A 22,586-nucleotide genomic window follows, 5' to 3' on the forward strand; every position below is an offset into this window, starting at 1 on the left:
CCTAGCGAGTGTCTCCCTTACCTCACAGCTGCCGTCATTCCAATGGGAGTGATTGGCAAAGGCCGAACTCCAGGAAACAGCCCACGGCTCAGAACCCGTGCTCCATTTTGTATCACTCCTGGAGGAACTGGAAAAACAAAAAGGAAAAAGGCACCGCACATGAGTTCAGCTGTGAAGATTTGTGTTTTGAGTCAGAAACTTTGGACACACCAGAGAGAAAGAGAGGGAAAGGGAAACTGAAAGAGAGAGAAAGTGATTATTATTGGCATAGAGAGTGAGCAGAGACAGAGAGAATACATGTGCGTGCTTCCACGTGCACGCACACACATACACACACATGCACACAGGGAAAGAAAGATACCATGCCTCAAGAAAGAAATTCAGTCAGCCGTGTCAGACCAATACCTTACAATCAAATTACTGATGCACTGGTTTAGAAAAGGGTGAGTATTAAAAAATGTGCTTCAAACATTATTTTCTTGCATTTAAATACAAGCTTTCATCTCCAGTCAGACCCTAACAGGATCTCAAGAACACTGACAGAAGTCTGATAGCAATGACCAAACAAAAGCATTTCCTCATGCTTCCCCGCTCATGGTCAGAAGCTGAGAACACCTTTCTATTTGTCCTTAATCCAGCAAGGGAAAAAAGAGCCAAAATAACGGCAAAGCTGATTTTACAAAAGCTACTTGGCATGCTCACCACACAGTTCATGCTCAATGATTTCTGCCGCTGAGGAAAGACCCCTCCTCAGAGGGTTGTTAAGGGAAGCTCTGGCTCCTACCTCAGAATCATGCAGAGCCCACTTGGGACGGCCCACTTCCTCCTTTCTCGAAGCTTCTCCTGAGCAAATCTCCCAAGAGTTCTCTCATCATCCCATCTTCTCCTAAATACCCTCGTCCCTGGTAACCCTAAGTGAAACTTTTTGCCAGTGACCATCGGATCCCGTCTGTTTCCATACAATCCTACAGCGGCCTCACACCTGTCTGAGAAGTCATGCAACAGGGAAACCACAGGAAGTCCCTGACAGTCCATCTTTTTCAAGCTCCCAAACAGCAGTTTCATTTGGTTCAAGCTAATATTCTCACTGTACTACCAATTCTCCTCCCTGTGTCCACGGGGCCAGGCGTGCCTCAGGAAATGAGAGCCCTGGTGCAGGGCTTGGAGTCTTAGCTTTCATCTTAGTTCCTCTTGTGTGACTTTGTGCAAGTGACCGAAATCTCTTCTTCCTTCTCTGAACAGTGTCCTGAGTCCCCCGAGCTCTGGCTGGGCTCATACAGCCACTGGCACTAGTCATGCACAGGCAAGGTTGATAAACCAGGCTTTCCCAAACAGAGGCCACACCAAAAAGGATCTAGAAAATTATACATTCAAAAATGAAAACCCTTCTGGATATTAAGTTCTTAATGCCCATAGAGTAGAATACTCCTTACAAAACGCAAACACTACTTTCTACTCCTATAAATTTTAGGCTTCTAAGGGAATGTTCACATTAATATGCCACACCTTCAACAAGAGGTCCCTCATATAGGATGAATGTCTACTCCTGAATATGGAGTATATAGACTGATTCCTCGAGAATTCTGTGGCTCTTACTAATATTTTTGCTACCTTTTTTTTTAATAGGTCTGTGCAAAGCCCTTGCCACTGGGTTTTCTAAAAGGTAGATGGGAGACAGAATTAAAACTAGTGCCCAAAGTCAATAGTCCCAGTGCAGTCCAGTGGTCCAGAATCTTCCCATTCTCCTACCCTATTTAACTGTGACAGTAGGTTGAACTAGATCAGAAACTCTTACCCGTGTCCCTTACCCTGATTTCAGACAGCAGATCATCTGAGACGGGAGACTTACCAATTATCTTAGAAGCATGAAACCTGTATAATGTGATACTCTTAGTAAGTATCCTATTTTGCTTAGCTGGTAAGTCCTAAGGAAGAGGCTCTACAATTTATATTAACTGACTTAACATTACTGATTTCAAGACATCCTATAGAGCTATGAGACAGAGTAGGATTAGTGTCAGTAGAGATCTATCGATCAAGGAAGAACACAGAAGTCAGAAATAAATCCACACATACACAGGCAACTTGATTTTTGGTGGAGTTATCAAGACAACACAATGGGGGAAGACAGAACAACTGGAGATCCATTTGGGAAAAAATGAACCTTAGTCCTTACTTCAGGCTATACATGAAAGTTACTTAGAAATGGATCATAGATATAAAAACAGGAACTAAGATTATTAAGGCTTTTAAAAGAAAACCCAGGAGGAAAAATACCCATAATTCCCAAGGACAGACACACAAAAATCAGGAGAGCTCTGGGGTTTGCAGACATGTGCTGCGGGTAGTTTGAAAAGAGAGGCTTTTGGTTTGTCTGTTCTGGAGACCTTGGCAAAGGGTTTTTTCGGTTATTTTTCTGTATGACAGTCTCTTCAAAATGGCCCGACAGCCACAGGCTGAGTTCAATTTTGATAATACTATTGAAGACAACAGTTACTAATGATCTGATTCAGAACAGCAAGACAATCTGACAGAAAGGACTACTTGTTAAAATAATTTAAAAATTTAAAATTGATAACCACAGTTATAATTCTCGCCAGCAAACCATGACAGTCCCATATATGGACTGTATTGATTAATGGACTAGCATACCAAGTGCCTGCTTAGGTATTTGGTGAAGGGGACACAGGGTCGCTACAGTTAAGCGGGACAGACAGAGAATTAAAGAGGCAAGGGAAACACACCATGGTAGGTGCTGGGGCCGGGGGCCTGTAGGCACAGAAGGATGGAGACACCTGACCTGTAGTAAAGGGTCCCTGGGAAGACTTCCTGTAGAAAGGGCCATCAAAGGTGGCATTCCAAGGCAGAGGAATGGCACACACAAGGCCTGGAAGTAACAATGGCAACGTGCACAAGAACAAAAAGTAATTTTGTTAAAGTGTGTGATCGTCTGCAGGAATGAGGTCCTTTGGGCTTTGCCCCATGGGGACTGAAGAAACCATTAAAGGGTTCTGAGCAGAGACGTGGTACAGAGTGTAGTGGCTAAGAGCCAGACTCTGGTGTTGAAGGCCCTGGGTCTATGTCCCATCTCTGTCATTCACTGCCTGTGTCTGCTGAGTGAGTTGCTTCAGTAAGAGGATGGGGACAGAAATGGGATTTATCCCACAGAGCGGAGATTTCACGGAGTTAATAAAGGCACTAATGTTAAGAAAATACATCTCGGCCGTCAATATCAGCACCATCATCACCACCACCACGGTCCTCAGAGCACCCCGAGGCAGCCTGTGCTGTCTCTACTCCCCGTGAGCCGAAGTCCGTAAGAACAGAGGGAGGCAAACCAGAAGGTGCCAGAACTTAGCCATCTTCCTGGTCACGGAGCGCAGCTGGAGTGGCAATGACTGCTCTCACCAGTGCTTCTGCTCCCATTGTGGAAATCATGTCAGGGTCACCCCTGGGGGAAAAATGCCCGAGACACCCAAAATCCTGGGACAACGACTGGGGTGCCCTGGGAAGTGAAGACAGCAGATGGGAGTCACAGAGCACAGGCTCTCCGGACTCCGACATGGCCAGTGAGTCATTCGCCAGTCAAAGAAGAAAAGCAACCCCAAGAACACTGCCCCAAGCCCAGAGTCCTCTGCCCAAGTGCCTAGAACCTTTAAGCCCCAAGGCCATGCCCAACAGGGAGGGGAACAAAGAAAGGAAGCCAGTCCTCAGTGCACACAGACTGAAGCCCAGGGTCCACTGATGCGTCTCACCTCATTTAAGCCTCCATGGAGGAAGTGCTGTGCAGTGGATAAGAGTACAAGCTCGGGGCAACATGGCTTCGTCTCCACTGAAGTCTTGTCCTACCACTAGCTCCGCAGTTTTGGACAAGTGCCCTAACCTTCTTGTGCCGCCGTTTCCTCACCTCTAAACTTGGCATAAACACAGCTCCTAGGGTGGTTCTGAGTATTAAATAGGAAGACTGATGTAAACTGGTCTATTCTGTAAGCTCATTATCGCCATCTTGTCCATCCCTCCACCATCCCACCCATCCCTCTAGCATCTTCTTACCAACGATCTAGAAGGAACAGAAGCTAAGGAAGGGTGTGTCAAGACAGGGGGACATTCTTCTAGCCTTTTATGCTTTTTGTTATCCCCAAATCTGCACGCACCCACTAAAACATCCTCCTGATTAATGAAGTGTGTTCACTTCAGAGAGAATCTCATGGACAAAGCTATCCCGCCGCATTAAAAGGCTTTCCCCGAGCTATTTCCTGAGCCTCGCAAGACTTCTGGCACATAAACTAGGCTCTTCTCCTGACTCCTGGAGTTTGGTCTCAAATGAGCTGCAACCGAATGCGGCTTCTGCCAGCCCTGGCACTTCTCAGTCCTTATCACTGGCAACGCTCTCCATGTTGGGATGACGATGTGTTCGTATTTGCTCACGGGCTGCCAGAAGCCAGCTGTGGCACTTGACTATTCTCCCATCTTCCCTCCTTCCAGTCTCCATCCCTAAGCCTCAGGAAGGAGGCTTCTGAAAAACGAATCACAGCCAGTCTGAAACGTCTGAGAAAGGCATTCTGAGGTCCATATTTAACTAGTCTTAGGTCTGGGGGACTCGGAAGGAGCGCAAATGCATTCCTCAGCCCTTTTCCCGTGGGCAAGCCTCCCTTCCTGCTCCTCTGTATTGCCCTCAGGGTAAACCAGGACACCTCAAGACCAAGCCCTTTACAACCAGCCCAGCCCACCCAATGCCCTGAAATGGGTCCCTCAGCTCTGGCTGAGAAGGGATGTGGTGAGAAACTGGACATGTCCGGTGCAGGCCTCCAGCACCATCCTGTGCTGTTAGAGCAACTTAGTATTCAGCTTTTACTTGCAAGAAGACATGAGCCAGAGATGCTCGAGCTGCTGAGAGGAGGCGCCAAGGACAGGACCCCCAGAGCTCCCAGTTCTTGCCAACTGACCACTTTCTCCCATGCTACAGAGTGACTTGAAATTTCTTTATTTTTAACCAGAAGATGGGAACCCACACACAGAGAGCTGAGCCCAGCAGCACTGCTCACCGTGATCTAACCGTGATCACCTTGGAACCTAAAAAAACGTCGATGGCACAAGACAGACTTCCCCCCAGGCTCCGCCAGCGCCTCCTCTCAGCAGCCCATCCCGGCTTCCTCAGCTTCCCTCCTGACGCTCCGCTTCCTTGATTTTCACAGCTTCTAAAATTAACCTCGGAGCTCCTACTGCTGCCTTTGGAGGGCAGCCCTGGCTAATGCTACCAGAGGCCATAAGTTGAGCAGCGAGTGATACCGATAATCCTTCCCCTTCCCGAAGTCGGTCTTTCCACCTGCTTACTTGGAAGGATGCTGGGAAAGGGGTTGGAATGGGGGAGCCTACGTGCTGGTCGCCTTTCTTCTCCAGTGCCTGGCGTGTTGGATACATACCCTACTTCGAGGCAGGGAGCGGAACGCCGCCTCCATCCCTCCCCTCTGCTGTCCCGTTTTGTTGTTCTGTTTATGATCCAGAGTTCCTCTCTGGGAACATTCCAACTAGGGCTTATATAAGCCTTTGAAGATGAGTAATGGTGATCTGACTTCATAACAATCCCTCCATGGAGGTTACAGATGACCCCCAGGGCTTTGAAACTGCAAAGCAGGTACTTCTGTGGACTCTAGAAGCTGGAATTAGTCTCTTTTAGCCACTTTTATCAGTGGTTTCGGGGGCGGGGGGTAGGTGGACGGACCTGATGAGCAGCATAATCTAAAATTCAGAGCTAACGAGGCAGCAGTGCCCTGTGCTGAATTTTCTGGAAGTAGTGTTCTAGAGCCCATGCAAGACAGAATAGCACACCTCAAAGATAAAGGGGCTTGGCTGACTGGAATTCTCACCAGCTTCTTGAGAAGCCTCCTTTGTATGACCTACTCAGCTCAGACTGGATGGTAGCTGGTCTGCCAGCCCCGAGCTAGCTTTGCAGAGGCTGGGCCCCGGGACGATGAGAGGAACCCATCCAAGTGGCTGCCATCTGGTGACCTTAAGTGGAGTGGCTATGGAGGTCGATGGCAAAGGAAGAGCCTTTCAAGCCACCCGGGGCACCCTTTTACGGCTGAAGTGACGGCAGCAGACAGACCAGGCTGGAGGCCTCTGTTCAACCAGGGCATCGCACAGCCCAGGAGGGGAAAACAAGGGGCTATAAATAGCAGCACACGAGGAGGCTCTGTAAGCAGAGCTTGGCCACAGCCCAGGCTGGGAGCTGAACACAGCGTGCTCCATGCAGATGCCAGTCCGTGCTCACCACGTGTGGGCAGAGGGGCTGCGGGAGCCCGGCTGCCATGCACACGTCCCCACCGGGTCTTGCGCACACAAACACCACCAGGCGGGCTGCCCATCCTCCAGCACGGTGGCTGGGGGTGGGGGTGGGTGCTGCCTTGGAAACTTTTTGGTGAGGAATCACCTCCCACTTATTCCAGGCCTCGGGCATGCTGGCAAGGCAGGAGGACGGCACGGCACAAGGCATTCACAGAATCTCAGGAAAAGCAACGTGACACAAGTAAAATGAAAACAAGGGGGAGGGAGGGGGAAGAGCGAGCCACGACATACTAAAAGAAGACCAAGGTCCCAGGATAGAAACACACACCTTGGACCGGTTTACCAGGAGGCTGACCAGCGGCTATCTGGCTTCCCAAGTGCACCCAAGTGCACACAGCAGACACTCACTGCCAGCCAGTTTACTTCCTTCCCCTCCAGTCCTACTCTCATCTTCAGGGGCCTGATTCTGGCCTGTTGATCAGTGTCTAGCTGGACCACTAGGGGATTTTACTAGAGACTGGGGCCAGATGGAAAGGTGAATACAAAGATAGTCTTCCATCCTCTCCCCTAACTTCACACTGATTTCTTGGCTGCTCCTGCCAATGGGCTCTCCTTCCATGACTTCTGGGGGCCTCCTGATTCCTTCCTTTCTGGAAGGACCCTGGAGACCCCTTCTTGGCGTAGGGCCTTCATGATGGCTGAGGCTGGACTTCTCACAGTGGTGAAGACCAACATGGGAAAAAAGCCTTCCAAAAAGGACCCTACAGCTTCAACACATTAACACTGAGCATTCAAAGCTCAACTTCAGTATTTTCACATAAGACAGACTATGGATACCTTGAAAAAGTAATTATTTAGAGTTTGAGTGTTCTAGTGAGGGAGTGGGGAGAAGTTCATTTAGCCACGAGAGCATTATACAAACCATTAATTTGTCAACTAATCAAAATCAGTCCTGTTCCTCTTCTACCTGGGCTCAAGAATTCAGTAACAATGGGCTTTCATGGAAGCTGTGCCCAATCCCCTGCCTCTTTCCCTCTTAACTCCATTGTTCTGGCTCATCAAAAGCATCTCTCGAAGCCCGTGATCACTGTGCGCCGTGGCCGGGAGCTAAGGAAGATGCTGCAGAACTTGCACAGCTCGGACAAGAAAATTGTATTTTCCTCATGACAAGTTATGCAACCTGGTTTTGGAAACCCTTTCAGACGGTAACTTGGTCACAATCTGGTCTGGACGCTTCCTGCCATGTCCTCTGAGAACGGAGTTTTTTGTTTTGTTTTGTTTTTCAATTTCTCTGTCACGTCAAACATCATTGAAAAACCACATCACAGGGGAACTGCTAGTTACTGGACTGTACTAGTTCTACCAGTGCTTGGCAGTGGTGCCTGCTTTTTGGCGAGGTGGGCCGCCTGACCCTTCCGTTGCTGGCGATCCGAGTTTAGCAAAGAAAGAATGGGAACTCTGCACCTTTCAGAGCACGTAACAGTAGCCCCTGCCAGAGGAACAAGTCTCTCTTGAGAATGGGTGGCCGCATCCCTCCGGTCTTTTAAAAGAAGGAAGGAGAAAGGATAGAGCCAAATTCCCTCAAGCTCTGGGGAAGGCTGTGGCCCAGGGAGGGCTATGAAGAATGTCCTAGAATTCCACATCAGTCCCCTACTCAAAGAAGCCCCCAAGAATGGATGTTCTCTGATGTAGGGGGGATTCCCTGACTCAGGAGGCCAGGCACCCTTCAGGAAGCCAGAAGGTCCAATTAGCTGAAGGCCCCGGCCCCTGGAGGGTGCTATGGTAGGGGTCTGCTATGTCTTGTTACCAACTCCGACCTGTGTGTTCTGTCAGCGGGAGTCTGCAATGCAGCAAAGTCCTGAGCAGACCCTGGCAAGTGAGCTGGCCATCTGCTCAGCGGGCTTCCAGCTGGGGGGAAAGTGCGGGCAGAGGAACCAGATTCCCGTCAGCAGGAGGAGGAGACAATCCTCTCCATTTAAAGTCATCACTTGGGAAGAAGACCTTTCTAAAACCACACTACTCTAGGCTCTAGAGGTGGGAAAAAACAGGAGGCGGAGGATAGGAGAGAAGTTCAAGGGAGGAAAAGAATGGTCTCAAGCTTGACATTGCTCAACGGCCAACAGACGGTGAAGACAAGAGGCCTCCTTAGTTGAGTGAGGCCTGCCCCTCTCCACGACAGCCTGGAGGGCTGGTGGGCTTGACACACAGGGGCACCCACGGTCCATTTCAAGGCCACCCCGAGCTCCTGCAAACCCACCTGCCACCTCTCTTCTCTAGCTGTAAAATGGTAGCCTGCTATCAATGAGGTCCCCGAAGGGAAAGAAATTTCTAGAAATATGCACTGCTCAGTTCCTTAACTCTTAAGCGGGCCCCACATAGCCTTGTCTAGCAGAACCTACCAAATCATGGGAACTACTCCTGCCGGAGAACGGAAGTTCTCTCCACTGGGACTCATTACTGGGTCCACTTCCCTTCCCCCAAGGCTCAAGCCCTGAGATTATATAAAAACTCTGTCATCTCAGAAACACACCGATCCACTCGTTCACACGTATGCACGGCAGCAGGCTCGCACGCGCATGCGTATGTGATCGTGCACTAAGGTAGTTTTGGAGTGATTCTACAAGGGAAGTTCTGCTTGAGCATTAGTTCTTCCTATGGCCTGGGATATAGAGGAGAAGGTTAAGTTCACAAACTATGGCGCTGTAGGCTATAGAAATATCTACTCACAACCTGCTTGTATCTCAGGGGGAGTATTCAAAAGCATCATGGCACTGGCAGCATCAATGTCAGGATCTGGAAAAATCAACCAATAAATAACATTATTTACAACGGGGCCGGTGTGTGCACGTGTTCTTCCCCCTGCAAGCTACAGTTCATGAAAGCAACAGAGGAAAAAAAAAATCCAGGAACTAGATGAGCTATCCCCAAGGTGACTTTCTTCCCACGTGGATTTGAGAGGAAGAAAGGGATTCTAGAATGAGATTTAAAGGGAAGGTTGATAAGTTTTTCAGACAAAGCATGGTCCCCCCTCATTTTGCTGATTTCATAATTGATAGGCTGCTGACCTGTGCACCCCCGGAGCTTGCTCCCCTGGCACAGGGGAGGAAGGGAGTGGGGTGACAACAGGTTTAGCTCTAGGAATCTTTGAGGAACTGGGGAAGCTCACAGCACCAAGAAGAGAAAGCCCTAAATATACCTGCATCTAGAAAGCTACACACAAGACGTCCGGGCATTTCCGTCTGTCAGCAGAATGCAAATTGTGTTTTCCGAGACTGTGTGTATGTGTACAGTGGTGGTGTTGGTGGTGGAGGCATTTAAACAACAACAACAACAACAACAACAACAACAAAGACAGGAAAAAAAACTGCACTTCTTAAAATATAAAGAAAAAAATTAAAGTTATGATGTTGAGGGCACAATGTTGGCTTCCACATCTATTATTGCTTTTAATACGGGACAAAAAAAAAAAACCCTCCTCACTCTGTTGCTCTAATTCTTAATAGGTTTCTGAATCCTTCCTGATCCCCCAGTTGACAGATGGCAGGTTATATAGAGACAGAGAAAAATATTATCCTTTTATAACTAAATTCATTTTCCTCTGAGAAACAGCGGCGCCGCTGCTATGGAAATGAAAGTTGCCATGGCAACAGTAAACAACCCCCAAGAATGGTCACTGAATAGGCTGAAAAGAACATCTGCCCCAGCGCAGCGTCCCAGCTGCCCTGGGGCGAGACTCGCTAATGGTGCGGTGCCGCTGCGTGGCCGCGCCCCGCCTGTGCCCTGTCCAAATAAATGAAGTGTGCAATTGAAGTCGACATCAAAAATGCCTGCCTCTGCAGATTACTACCTCGGTGTCCGCTAAACCCAGTGACTAATGATGGGGGGACAAGGGGGCTCTCACTTGTCAGTTTTTGTACAAATTACATACCAAAAAATTCAATTTACTACTAATGGCTCCGCAGCACTTTATTTGGGGTATTATGCTAGGAAATGACTTTTTTACTGTTTAAAAAAGTGCATTTTTCATACTCTCTATGTGCAGTTTAATTCCGAGGGAGTAATGTGATGCAGCATAAAGTCCCACAAGCGATTAATAATGAGGATGACGCTGGTTCTAGAAAACAATGTCTCCAAAAAGGGTGATGGCTAGGGGGGTGGTGGTACGGAGGAAAGAAACTTTACTCTGCAGGCCTTTTTCGATTTTGCCTGCAGGAGGCCTGTTACTTAAACTCAATAATGGAGTGAAGGTTTATTTTAATAGTATGGTGTATGAGAAACAGGTAAATTAACTTATTTGGCAACTCCTGGGATGAAATTCCTAAAACAGTCATCATTCCCCACTGATATTAAGAGATATATATATATATATATATATATAACTATATATATATTTTAGTTGAATTGCAAGACTTAAGGTCCCAATCACGGCTCTCAGGGTTCTTGCTGTCCCTATGCCCTTGCCTCCCCACACGGCCTGTTGCCAAGAGGCAAGGCTCATAGCTTCTGTAAGACACTGCTGAGGCCTTTTCCCACCCCACATTTTGGAAAGGGCCCCTTCCTCTCTCAGGGCTGAGAAAACACACACCTGTTTCTCAGCAGAGCAGAGCAAAGGTTCCTTACCATTCGAGAATAGAAATGTTGCCGGCAACCAGGGTTGGCCAGGCTGCATGGTGCCTGCCTCCCCAGGTAACTCTTTTTTTTTTTTTTTTTTTTTAAGATTTTATTTATTTGACAGAGAGAGATCACAAGTAGGCAGAGAGGCAAGCAGAGAGAGAGAGAGGAGGAAGCAGGCTCCCTGCTGAGCAGAGAGCCCGATGCGGGACTCAATCCCAGAACCCAGAGATCATGACTTGAGTTGAAGGCAGAGGCTTAAGCCACTGAGCCACCCAGGCGCCCCTCCCCAGGTAACTCTTACCCAGACTTTTCCTCAACAACCAGGAGGTTCGATGGGGACAGAACAAGAAAAAATACAGGTTAAAAAAAAAAAATTCAGGAGACTTTTCCTATTTGTTTCCCCAGAAAAATTAAAGAAAGTGGTTCTTTATTCTTCAAAGACACATGGAACCACAGGAGGAAGGTGTAAAGGGCCACACACAGACATAAGGAAAGAAACAAGAAGGAAGAGAAAGAGAACCTTTGAAGGAAAAGAGTATCATCAACGCCCACATGAACTTCGCAGAACCTAAGGGGCAATGTGGAAAGTGCTTCAGACCCACAAAACATCACCACGACCACCAACCCCATCCCAGCTGAGCCAAATTGACACATCAACCAACTGAAAATAGGACATTTTAGGACGAGTCCCCCAATTCTTCCTTCCGCCCAAAGAGCTGTGCATGCCCGAGGCCTCCACAGACAAAGATTCCCCTGGCACCTTGGCATTCACAGAAGGTGCCACACCCAGTCTTGCCGAGATCTCATTCATGATCAATCCCTATGGCCTCACTCTGCATTCTGAATGGACCAGTTCCTATGCGGTATTAAGCCCAGACACGCAGCCCCGCGGGTAGAATGGGAAGGGAGAGTAGGCATGGGACACCCTCCTCTTGACGTCTTGCCCTTGGAATTAGCAAACACGCAAATGCACACTGGCATCACGGGGGCGGGGGGCTACACAGGCCCAAGGAAGACACAGGGAGTGCCCTCCCGGGTGTACAGTTTGGTGAATTTTATACCAGGGTAACCATCACCAGAAGGAAGACAGAGGGCACAACCAAGATACAGATTTCCATCACACCAAAGTTTCCTTGTGCCCCTTGCCTACCCACCCTTGCCCCGGGCAACTCCTGGTTGGTTTTCTCTCTCTTCCCGATGGCGCGCCAGCAGCTTACTCCTTACTCCATCACTGAGCAGTATTCTGCTGTGTGGGCAGAACTACGCTCTGGTTACCAGTGCACCTAGAGGAGGACATTTTGGCCATTTCCAGCTCGGGATCTTATAGAAGCCCCCATGAGCTTCTGCATCTGTCTTTGGTGAACATGTGTCCCCTTCCCTGCTGGGAAGAGCATGTTTAACTTTACAGGGGACTGACAAGCTCTCTTCCAAGGAAGCTGGACCATGTATGAGAATTCCAGTTGTCCCACACTTTTGTCAATACTTGAAACTGTCAATCTTTCACATTTTCTCCCCATCCTCATAGCTGTGTAGTGTCATTCACGGTGGTTCTGATCTTTATTTCTTTCATGACAAATGAGGTTGAGCGTCTCTTTATGTGCTTAATGGCCACTGGGGCATCTTCTTTGACGAACATTCTGTTCAAGTTTGTGCCCCCCGCTTAATTGGGTTGCTTAACCCAACTGTAAAGTTGTAAAGTTCCTTAAACATTCTGGATAGAATCCTTTGTTACATATATTTTTTCCTCAGTCCATGGCTTCCCTATCCAGTTTCTTAATAGTGTCTTTTAAGAAGCAAAATTTATGAACTTCTTTTACAACTCAATGGTTTCTTTGCTCCAACTAAGAACTCTTTGCCTACCCCAACGTGGCAAAGATTTCCCTCCTGAGCAGCTTCTTTTTGAGTCTCAGGTGTCAGTGTAACATTATCTGGGCTCCATACTCAGATTTACAGGGAAATGAACATGGATGTCGTCAACCAGAACTCTCTTCATCCGCAGACTGAGAACGGGACAGATCAACACCAGAAAGACCCGCTTGGGCTCCAGGTGGGTTGGGAGAATACCAGGCAGCCTGAGAGACGATTTGGTCCACCACGTTTCTGTGGAAAAAGGTCTCTCGGACCTGTGGCTAGACATCGCCATGCCCTGATGTTCGTCACACCCCGACATCCTGTGTGTGCCTCAGAGCTCACACCCTGCCATCCCTCCTCCCCAAAGAGATGCCACGATGCTTAATCATCTACCTACTATTTCTCAGTTTTCTTCCCTTTTTAAGAAAATACGAAGGTAGCATGTTAAGAAAAAATAAACACGAGGTGGATATAATGTGAGAAATAAATGTCTTCCCCGTAGACCCATTCCCAGATTCACGTTTTCTCCTACAGATGTCCAGAAGTGGGCTACACAGATACAGACACTTGGGTGAGCTCACTGATGGGAGGCATTTATACTCATGCACATATACTGACTCTTTAAAAAGGGGTTTATACGGGAAATACTTTTCTGCCATTTTTTTCCTTCAAGTTTTCACTAGGTAATACATCTCCGCCACCTTTCGTATTCATATACATTATCTGAAGTTCTTCTATGGTGATTTTTTCAAGCATAAAAACAAGCCACACTGTTTGGGCTGACGTTCTCTTTTCTTTAGGCTGCAGATTACTGGGAGGGCAAACACAAAACACCTGGAACCAGTGCCCAGCACTCTGCCTCTGCCGACAAATCCTGAGCCCCTGAAGACACGGCCTCAGCACAGCAACCTCTTCTCCTTCCCCGAGTCCCCATTCCTCAGAGGATGTGGCATGGCCCATTCCCTCCTTCTCTGCCTGCTCACAGCTCTTACTTCCTCAACGTCTCTCTGGCCCACTTGCTACCTTGCATGACGTGGCACTTTTGTGAGCCCACTCTGGGTTTCCCTGGAAGATTCCATTCTCCGTGGTCAAGAGAGGCCAGAGGTGGCTCACTTCTTTAGACAGGAGAGGCTTTCTGATGGAAGCTTTGGAATAGGATGCTTTTGATCAAGGATGCTGGTCTCGAGTTTTTTGACTGGAGAGATTTGGGGTGATGAGGCAATTGGTTTGGGGCTGGGGCATGCTTCTGCTCCAAGGGCATGGCTGATTCTGAAGGATAAAAGGTCCTGAACCCGATGCAGGGGAAGGTGAGCAGTGGGATGACTGAATGGGATTCTCCCGGGGCTAAAAAGAAGAGGTTTTCTTCCCCCAAATGGTTCAATCCAGCTTATGAGCAGAAGAGGAAGATATTTTGGTTAGGAACACTTTCTAGGAATGAAGATCCACTCAGCAGGAAAAGCCTTCACGTGTTGCCTCCCCGGGGAACCGGGGTGAGGGGTACAGGAGCATTAAAGAAGCATTGCCCTCTTTATTTTTGGAGAGGAGAGTCTTCCCAAACTACCTAATTCAGCATCCTCATACAGAAACCTCAAGTCATTTACCACTGCTTAATTCAGTAGAACATCAAGTGTGCCATCATGGACACCTAGTAAAGTTATGACCATCCTTAAAATGGAGCCTATCTCAAACCGGGATTTAAAAAATGTCTTCCTCTGCTCATGCTTCAGTAACAAATGTTACTTCTCCTCTGGACCAGCTTGCAGCATCCCATTTCAATTTTCCTCTTTAATGTGGTTGTCTTATCACATTGCCTCCTCTCTGCAGTACGAGACTGAAAAACGGCCACACATCTCAAAAATGCTTTCAAATCCTCTTCTCGTGAAGGTACATACACAATTACATTACGCTACAGTGAGATAAATAAGTAGCAAAGTTTCTAGAACCAATGGCTCAGCTTTTTAGATGAAAAAAATATAGATTGCACTTCATTTCCCCAAAATGTAGAGATGGGTTTCTTTGGGGCACAGAGATGAGGCTGGGGTGAGGTGGGAAGAGGCCTTTCGTCTGTGGGTGTGATGGGAAAAGAACTGGTCAAGGCACGAAGATCCTTGGCGTCAAGAATCTTGGGTACCCGTGGCTAATTAACGTGTGACTTCAATTTTACTGGGATGGAATTCATTTCTTTCAAAATGGTGGGGGGTGGCTGCAGACTTGGCAGGGGACAGATTGTGGTTTTGTTTTGTTTTTTTTTTTTTAACTGCATTCCACATAGTTCCTCGCTCTTTCTCGAAAGTCCTCCAACTTCCTCTTCCCTTTCCAGCTAGTGGTTGCCACTATGGGACCCCATGGGGCGCCTACCAAATGGTGTATTTGTTCCAACATCTTTGGAGAGAGCGAACACTCTTAGTAAAGCTAGAGGAGTACCCTACCGTTTCTGGACAGCCATGACCTGTCATTCTGGGCATCTGCGGGGTCTGCTTTGAGCATCTATCCAGCCTGACATCCTGTGCATCTTGTGATTCCTAGCGTGGCTGCTGTCTGCACTCATTCTCCTTCCTCTGGGATGTGGGATCATAGGGGAGACCACCTTACTCTGACAAACTAAGAACACAAGGGACAGCTGGAAGCCCTTGGTTCAATCCTCATGGCCCCAGACTACTACAAAGTGTGAGTACCATCCTTTGCATCGCTGAGCTGACCGATCTAACAAAATGATATCAAATTCCCATATGGGAAGCCTGAGAATTATAAGCAATGATTCTCTTAGTAATGGTTTAATTGTGCATAGATCTCATGTGTTTATTTCCGTCTACTCCCCGTCATACCTGAAATGTTTTATAGGAAGGTAAAAAATCTTTATAAAACTGAGTAAAAAGGATTCAAGAAGCATAAAGAAACCACCAAACAACAGAGGACACACACATGGACAGAAATTATGAGACAGAAGGACCCCATACTCATTCAGTCAAGTGCACACACCAAAGTGCTCATATTCTCTCAAATTCTCCACCAGAAAGTGAGCCCTGCTGCAGGGCTCGCCCTCTGCGGCCTGTGTTCCCAGCACCTGCAACAGCGCCTGGAACATAAACAGCTGTTGAACAGACCAAAGCATGGCTTATCCAACAGCTGTCTGAGGCTGAGGATGATGATTCCAGGGGATAAGCCTCTCTCTCTCTTTTTAAAAGAAAGTTAACACTTTCGTAACAATCTGTTTATTTTTAAGTGAGCTCTAGGCCCAATGTGGGGCTTGAACTCCTGACCCTGACTGAGATCCAGAGTCACATGTTCTACCAACTGAGCCAGCCAGGTGCCCCAGGGCATAAACCTCATGATATGTGGTGGAATCCCCTGGAAACTCCAGAAAAGCAAATGTAAGGCCCCAGCCCAGACAACACTGAGCTTTGCAAAAATTCACCAGAGGAGGCTGCTGTGTAGGAAAGGTGAAGAACCACCCTTAGTAGGAGCAAATCAAGGGCATATGGATGCCATCCAAAGAAGTCCACTGAGGAAGACAAGTGCTCCCCAGAAACTGTTATCATCTGTAACATCACCAGATCTTTTTGCTTTGAAATATCTTTTTTTTTTAAAGATTTTATTTATTTATTTGACAGAGATCACAAGTAGGCAGAGAGGCAGGCAGAGAGACGAGGAAGCAGGCTCCTCGCTGAGCAGAGAGCCCGATGCGGGGCTCGATCCCAGGATCTTGAGATCATGACCTGAGCCAAAGGCAGAGGCTTTAACCCACTGGGCCACCCAGGCGCCCCTGCTTTGAAATATTTTTATCCACTTGCTGCAACTCTACATGAGTGACACATCTGAAAATATGTGGTTAATCCATGCAAATGGAGAAAAAAAGTACCTGGGATAACTTTTAGGGCCAAGGAGATTAGATGAAAATAAACAAGCAAGCAAGGAAAAAAAAAATCCCAATAAGGTATACATTTCCAGCGGGGATTCTGGATCTGCCTGATTTCATTCATGCACACTCCATATACCAAGTAAGTGGCTCTCCATCAGGGACAATTTTGGACCCCTTCCCTCTTTCCTCCAAGGGCACACGTCAGTGCCTGGAGACATTTGTGATCGTCATGACTGGGCAGGAGGGGAGGGTACCCTGGCATCTCGTGGGTAGAACCCAGGCAGGCTGTTGCTCAACGTCCTGAACAGTTTACAGGACAGCCCCCCCTCCCCATGAAGAACGATCCACAGAATGTGAGTGGTGCTGAGCCTGACAAGCCCTGTACTAAGCTTATGTGTACATGTGCTGTGGTCAAAAAAGCAGGTTTTTTTTGAATCAAATGATTGCAAATAGTATACATCAAATATACATTGATATGAAATTTACTTTGTTGTTGCTGTCTTTTTTTTTTTAACCTTTTCCTTTTTGCAAAATCCCTAGGCCTGGGTTATGAGAAAGGATATCTATGTTTGTGGCTTTGAAACCACTGAAGTAGGGAGTGGCACTCTTTGGCCACTGCAGCAATCAATCAAGAAATCTCTAACGGCAGCCTCTGATCTCAAAGGCAGCAGCACAGGGGAGTGCTGTCAGATGTACTGAGATCATTTACCGCGAATATTTCTTTCACTTCCCTGTTGGCTGAAGGTTCTTAAGATGCGGTATTCACTATGGGTAGGAGATGCAAACATCTGAGGGGTTCGCACAGCCAGATCAGGGGGTGGAGGGAGCTGTCACCACAAAGTCCAGTGGACAATCTTCACAATGTATGGGAGTTTAGGGAATAAAAACCTTAAGCAAAGATTGACTCCAAGTGGTGATTTAAAAATCATCTTTATGATGGAACTTTGAGCTAGAGAACACCAAGTGTCCCTTCTCCAAAACACAGAGTCCAAGAAAAAACCCCTAACTCTTGCTACTCTGAAGAAATGGGCAAGTTGAAATTCCTAAGCAAGCTGAACCTAAGAGTTGTTTTTGCAACAAAAGAGAACCTAAATTAAGCTGAGAGGGTAGGGGATGAATGATCAGCAAATGCATTTTAAGCATTATTAGGCTCCCATTCACACATCTTCTGATTTTTTTTCTCAGCTTAAAAGCAGTGCCTGGTGAACTCAGCTCTGAGAAGCAACGTCACCATCCCCTCTGCAAACTAGGAACACATTTATCCAAGTCAGATCCCTTTCGAACTTGTGTAAATTGCCCATTTATTGGCCCAAATTCCATTTCATGCACAAGGGGATTTGAGGAAAAGGTTCTGGATGAAAAGTACAGAGCTCAGGGGGCACCCTGGGCTGGGAGACAGATGACTGGGGTTCTCCCTGAGTCAATCACTTTCACTGGGTAACTGTCACTGCTGCTTCTCTGCTTGAAAAGTTTAAAAAAAAAAAAAAGTCACGGACACGCCCCACAGCAGATGCTTCCAGCTTGTTTTCTCCAGGCAACGAGAAACCCTTTACTTGGACATCTGCTGGGTCTCTTCATTCAAATGTCCCCCTTGCTTCCGCACTTCTGAGAGGTCTGCGTCTCATTTTCTGTCTTTCCAAATCTGTGCTTCCAAGCCCTTTCCTGGGGGCACGGGAGGGCCCACCCCGTCTCTCTGGCACTGCCACTCCCACGCCTCTTTTGAGGTGTAGGAGAACTTCCCTACTGATGCATGTTTACCTCTTTAATGTCTCTGACCAGTTGTGCAAGTTTTTCTAGCAGCTACCTGGGAGCAAATAGAGGAGCCACATGGATCCAGGGTGACAGGACAAAGGTCTAAAATTCTAGAACCTGAAGACCAGGGTAAGGTGACAGGAGAACCAGAACAGGGTATGACCTCCGTCCTAGGAGTCGTAACCATTTTGTAGGAGGCAAGGAGGGAGTTCTGGTTTGATTCTGTTTGGCTCATTCATCTGTGCTGCAGCTGCTTGTCTGTAATGGGGTAAAAACATTTTTTTTTTTAAACTTCTTGCAGGTGAATGAGAAACTGTATATTCCTTGCAGGTGCCTTTCCCTTTGCACCTCATTCAGCTGTAAATCCACTTAATGGGTTCTCTGACATTTGCCTCCCTGGAGATGTGGTAACCCCTAGCCAGGGGCAGAGCAGACATCAGGGATTTTGGAGAAGGGGATTCCGACACCGGGAGGGGGGAATACAGGGAATTAATGCTGAAGGCCTCCAGACTCTGCAACTGTATTTGTTTCGAAAACCTCTTGCTTGGTCCTGGCTTCTTCAACCAGGGATGGAGCCAAAGTCCACCTCTGAGCTGGGACCTGGAATGGGGGGTTTTCCCGAGAGCCCTGAGAACCAAAGGTCCTGACCACACTTGTGTCTCAGTTAAGAAGGCTGTCGGCTGTCAGAGGCGAACCCAGTGATAGAACCAGGCCCAGAGATCCCCAGCATAGGAACCAAAAGCCAGCGGCGCAGGGAGAGCACCCGAGGACAGACAGGGCACGCCACCGGCAAGAAGTCCTGGGGAGCACCGGGGCGTGCATCTCGAGTCCTCTTCTCCCTCTCCACTGTTAGCTCTTCCTTCTCAACTGCCGCTTCTCCCCACCAACAGAAGATCCATTCCTGCCCAGTGCCCAGCCAGAAAGCCGCTTCCTCTGCTAGTGAAGGTCACGGGGCTGCAGGCAAGGCCGGCGCGCGCTCTCCCGCAGCTCCAGCTGCTCTCCTGGCAGCCAGGCCCCCACCCGGCAGCGCGGCCTTGCTGCTGCTGACAACTGAATATTTCCATTTGCAGCGTCCATGAGGTCTGTCTTCAACTGGGGAGATGTGCAAAGCCTCTTTTTCCAGAAGCAGAGATCTCGTCTTGGAGTGACACTGGCAGGTGTGTGAGCAAGAGGAACCATCACTCACAACCCTGACATTAGAATTCCAAGGCACAAATCAGCTGCTTGCCCCATTTGCATTGCTTTCCTCCCTAAGATGAAAGCAACAAGGGACCGTAGGGGGAACTCTGAACACCAGGCTCACTTTGTCCGGGAACATGTGTATTATGCTGACTCACAAGAATTTCAAAAGGGACCAGGGAAGCATTGATTTCTCCCAGCTCTGACAGTAGACTGCCATCAGACAGACGCATTAGCAACCTGAAGCTTACCCCGTGCCTTCTGCACAAACGTCTACCATATTGAATCAGACACACTGTCCCATGTAATGCCCAGCATCTGTAGGTGCCCATGCCACACATAGTTACGCAGCTGAAATGATCTTTGTGGCAAGTTTTCCTATGCTGAAATCAACTTCCTTCCTTGAGAGCTCCTTCTCAAACACCTGTTAGGGGAGACCACTGTGACACCACAGTTGACCCCACGGCACTGAGATGCCATGGCGTGGGTAATGGTTAGGCTCTCCATCTGGGAGTGATGCCCAGTACTTCCCTTTACTAATCCCAGACCAGTCCCAGGGTCTTCTAGGAACCCATTTGCAGTCGAGGACATGGATGGGTGTGGGGAGAACAAATAAGAAAATAATTCATCTGTTTACAACCCATTGAGTAACCAATTACGGTATCCCCAGAGAGGACGCCTCAAGAGGCTGGAACCGGAGAATCATGCAGGAAGGGGAGGTTCACAACTGGATGCAGCATGGAGGGGAAGGGAGTTCAGAGGAATGTGTCATTCCCCACCTTGACCCTCTGTACACCTGTATCGCGGGGATGTGAGTTCAAGGACGTATGGCAGAATTCTCCCACTTTGCTATAATTGATTTTTCAAATGAAAGTTTAGTATGTTCTCTGGGGAGAGGCCAGTCTACCCACGCCCCAGAGTGGCTCTCCCCACCACCACGCCATGTGCCTGTGGCAAAAGAGGAAGACCAGACCCCCAGGTCGTACGTGGAGGGAGACGAAAGGCAGCAAAACCAGAGCCTAGCCCACAGTGTTGTGTGAGAAGATGGACAATGAGGTCAGCCCACAGGAAGTCACCCTCTGCGGAGGCCAAGTGTGACAGGGAGGTGAAGGGCAGGACAGGATGGCCGAAAGCTCACATCACTGTCTTCAGGTTTTTCTCTAGTTAAGGGCCCCAGGGCAGGAAGGCGATCAAGAATGGACCAGGAAGGGGCGCCTGGGTGGCTCAGTGGGTTAAAGCCTCTGCCTTCGGCTCAAGTCATGATCCCAGAGCCCTGGCTCTTTGCTCAGCAGGAAGCCTACTTCCTCCTCTCTCTCCTCTCTCTCTGCCTGCCTCTCTGCCTACTTGTGATCTCTGTCAAATAAATAAATAAAATCTTTAAAAAAAAAAAAAGAAAAAAAAAGAATGGACCATGGAGGGAGGGGACTTCTGCATGCCTTTAGCCCTCAGAAAGCAAATGGCTCTCTGGCCACCGGCTTCCCAAATGAAAGTCAGAAGAATTTACTACTAAAACACAGTTACTTAAATCCTGCCTGGGGCATCTTATCAAGAGAGCAGAAGGAAATACAGATAGAAGCAGGCCCCCTTCCTTACAGATAAACAGACAGACACACACACACACACACACACACACACACCCCAATCACCCACTGACACCTGCTGGCAAATGGGTCCTTGAAAGTCATCTCTTCATCCCTTAGAGACCCAAGCTTCAGATAGAGAGAGGAAACGAGGTGGAAGCACGTTTCCCACAACAGATTTGGAGGTCCGAACTCCTGCTTCAGTCTGTACGTCCCTCACGGAGGACCCCAGCGCTGCTTTTGGGCAGCGGGAGCCTGGCATTCCTTGCCTGGCAATGATGCTCAAAGCTGCCAGTCGCGAACTGTGGTTGCTGAGTCTTAGGACTACTGGTCATTGAGCCTGTCTGGGCCTCAGTTTTAATGCCTGGTCTTTAACGCTTTCTGGTCTAATCCTCTCCACCCTGCCCCCCAATGCATTAGGAAAACAAACAAAAAAAAAAGACTAAAGCAAATGTTTATTTGCTTGGTATTATTTTTAACCTTTGTGTAGTTCTCTGAAACACATTTGTTCAGAAACAACCTACATTATGAAATACATCAGTTGAGAAATAAAAATAAAAGTACCAACAAAGCACTTCTTTTCCTTCATCGTACAGGGTCTTCCCCTGATGTCTGTCTCAAACTGGCTCCTGGGATGTCCTGAACCTATTAGGAGTGCACAGTCAGTGGGGACACTGAGGAACCTGTAATAAATATAACGGGTATTGACTCTGTTTGCACACTCTGAAGAGTGTGTCCTCAGTTGCACACAAAGACACAGGGGCACCATCCATCCACTGCTGAGAATGAAAAATACCATTACACCGATAATCAGCAATTCCTTTCAGATCCAGTGCAAAACCGACATAGAGACTCAAGATGAAGGCTGTTCGTATCATGAGCATAAAAGGATTAAGCTTCCCACTCAACAAAATCGAAGCCCAACATGGTGCTACTGGGAGAGAAATGAGGGGGAGTCGAGCCCGCCCCAATCCTGAAGGAGATTCCAACCTTCTCTAAGGAAGAGCCCAGAACTCCAAGAGTCCAGAAGCAAGGAGGTTGGGAATGACTGGCCTGGGCTTAAAATTTAGTCTGACCATAAAGCAGAAAGCTGATCTTCTGGTGGGTGAATGGGAAATCTGTTCTGAAGACAATCCTCACAGAAGTCTCCAGAACTGTTTTGTTTTTGGGAATGGATGCAATCCTGAAACAAGGATTGTGGTTGTAAGGAGTCTACTTTGAAGGATCCCCCTTTCTGCGGGGTTGGGGAGGGGATGTGTTCCATAAAAAAAACAACAAAACAAAACAAAACAAAACCTGAGCTCCTTACTTGCCAGACCCACAGCATAAGTGGTTAAAATACCTTGTACATAAAAATATTAAGGGAGTGTAATGTGGAATAAAGTAAACCCAAGTGCTGAGGGCAAGAGCTCCGTCAGGGGAGCATGCTTCTAGAAGAGGTGAGTTCAGGCCAAACCTGATGTCCT

The 22,586-nt window shown here is 47.9% G+C and overlaps 1 protein-coding gene across 7 annotated transcripts in view; it reads right to left on the minus strand.

The window, feature by feature from the left end:
* Positions 1-22,586, minus strand: part of FOXN3 (forkhead box N3) — a 287,806-nt gene that overhangs the window by 15,244 nt on the left and 249,976 nt on the right. For 5 of the 7 annotated variants that reach the window (XM_032878602.1, XM_032878605.1, XM_032878604.1 and 2 more), the window contains 2 exons: positions 9,013-9,078; positions 22-127 (listed from right to left, as the gene is read on the minus strand). In XM_032878602.1, coding sequence (XP_032734493.1) covers positions 22-127; positions 9,013-9,078 — 172 coding nt within the window. The remainder of the gene's footprint in view (positions 1-21; positions 128-9,012; positions 9,079-22,586) is intronic. The other 2 variants (XM_032878608.1, XM_032878609.1) reach the window with 2 other exon arrangements.

This window comes from Lontra canadensis, unplaced genomic scaffold, assembly GCF_010015895.1.
Source record: "Lontra canadensis isolate GAN:19392208 unplaced genomic scaffold, GSC_riverotter_1.0 scaffold64, whole genome shotgun sequence".
NCBI classification, from domain to species: Eukaryota; Metazoa; Chordata; class Mammalia; order Carnivora; family Mustelidae; genus Lontra; species Lontra canadensis.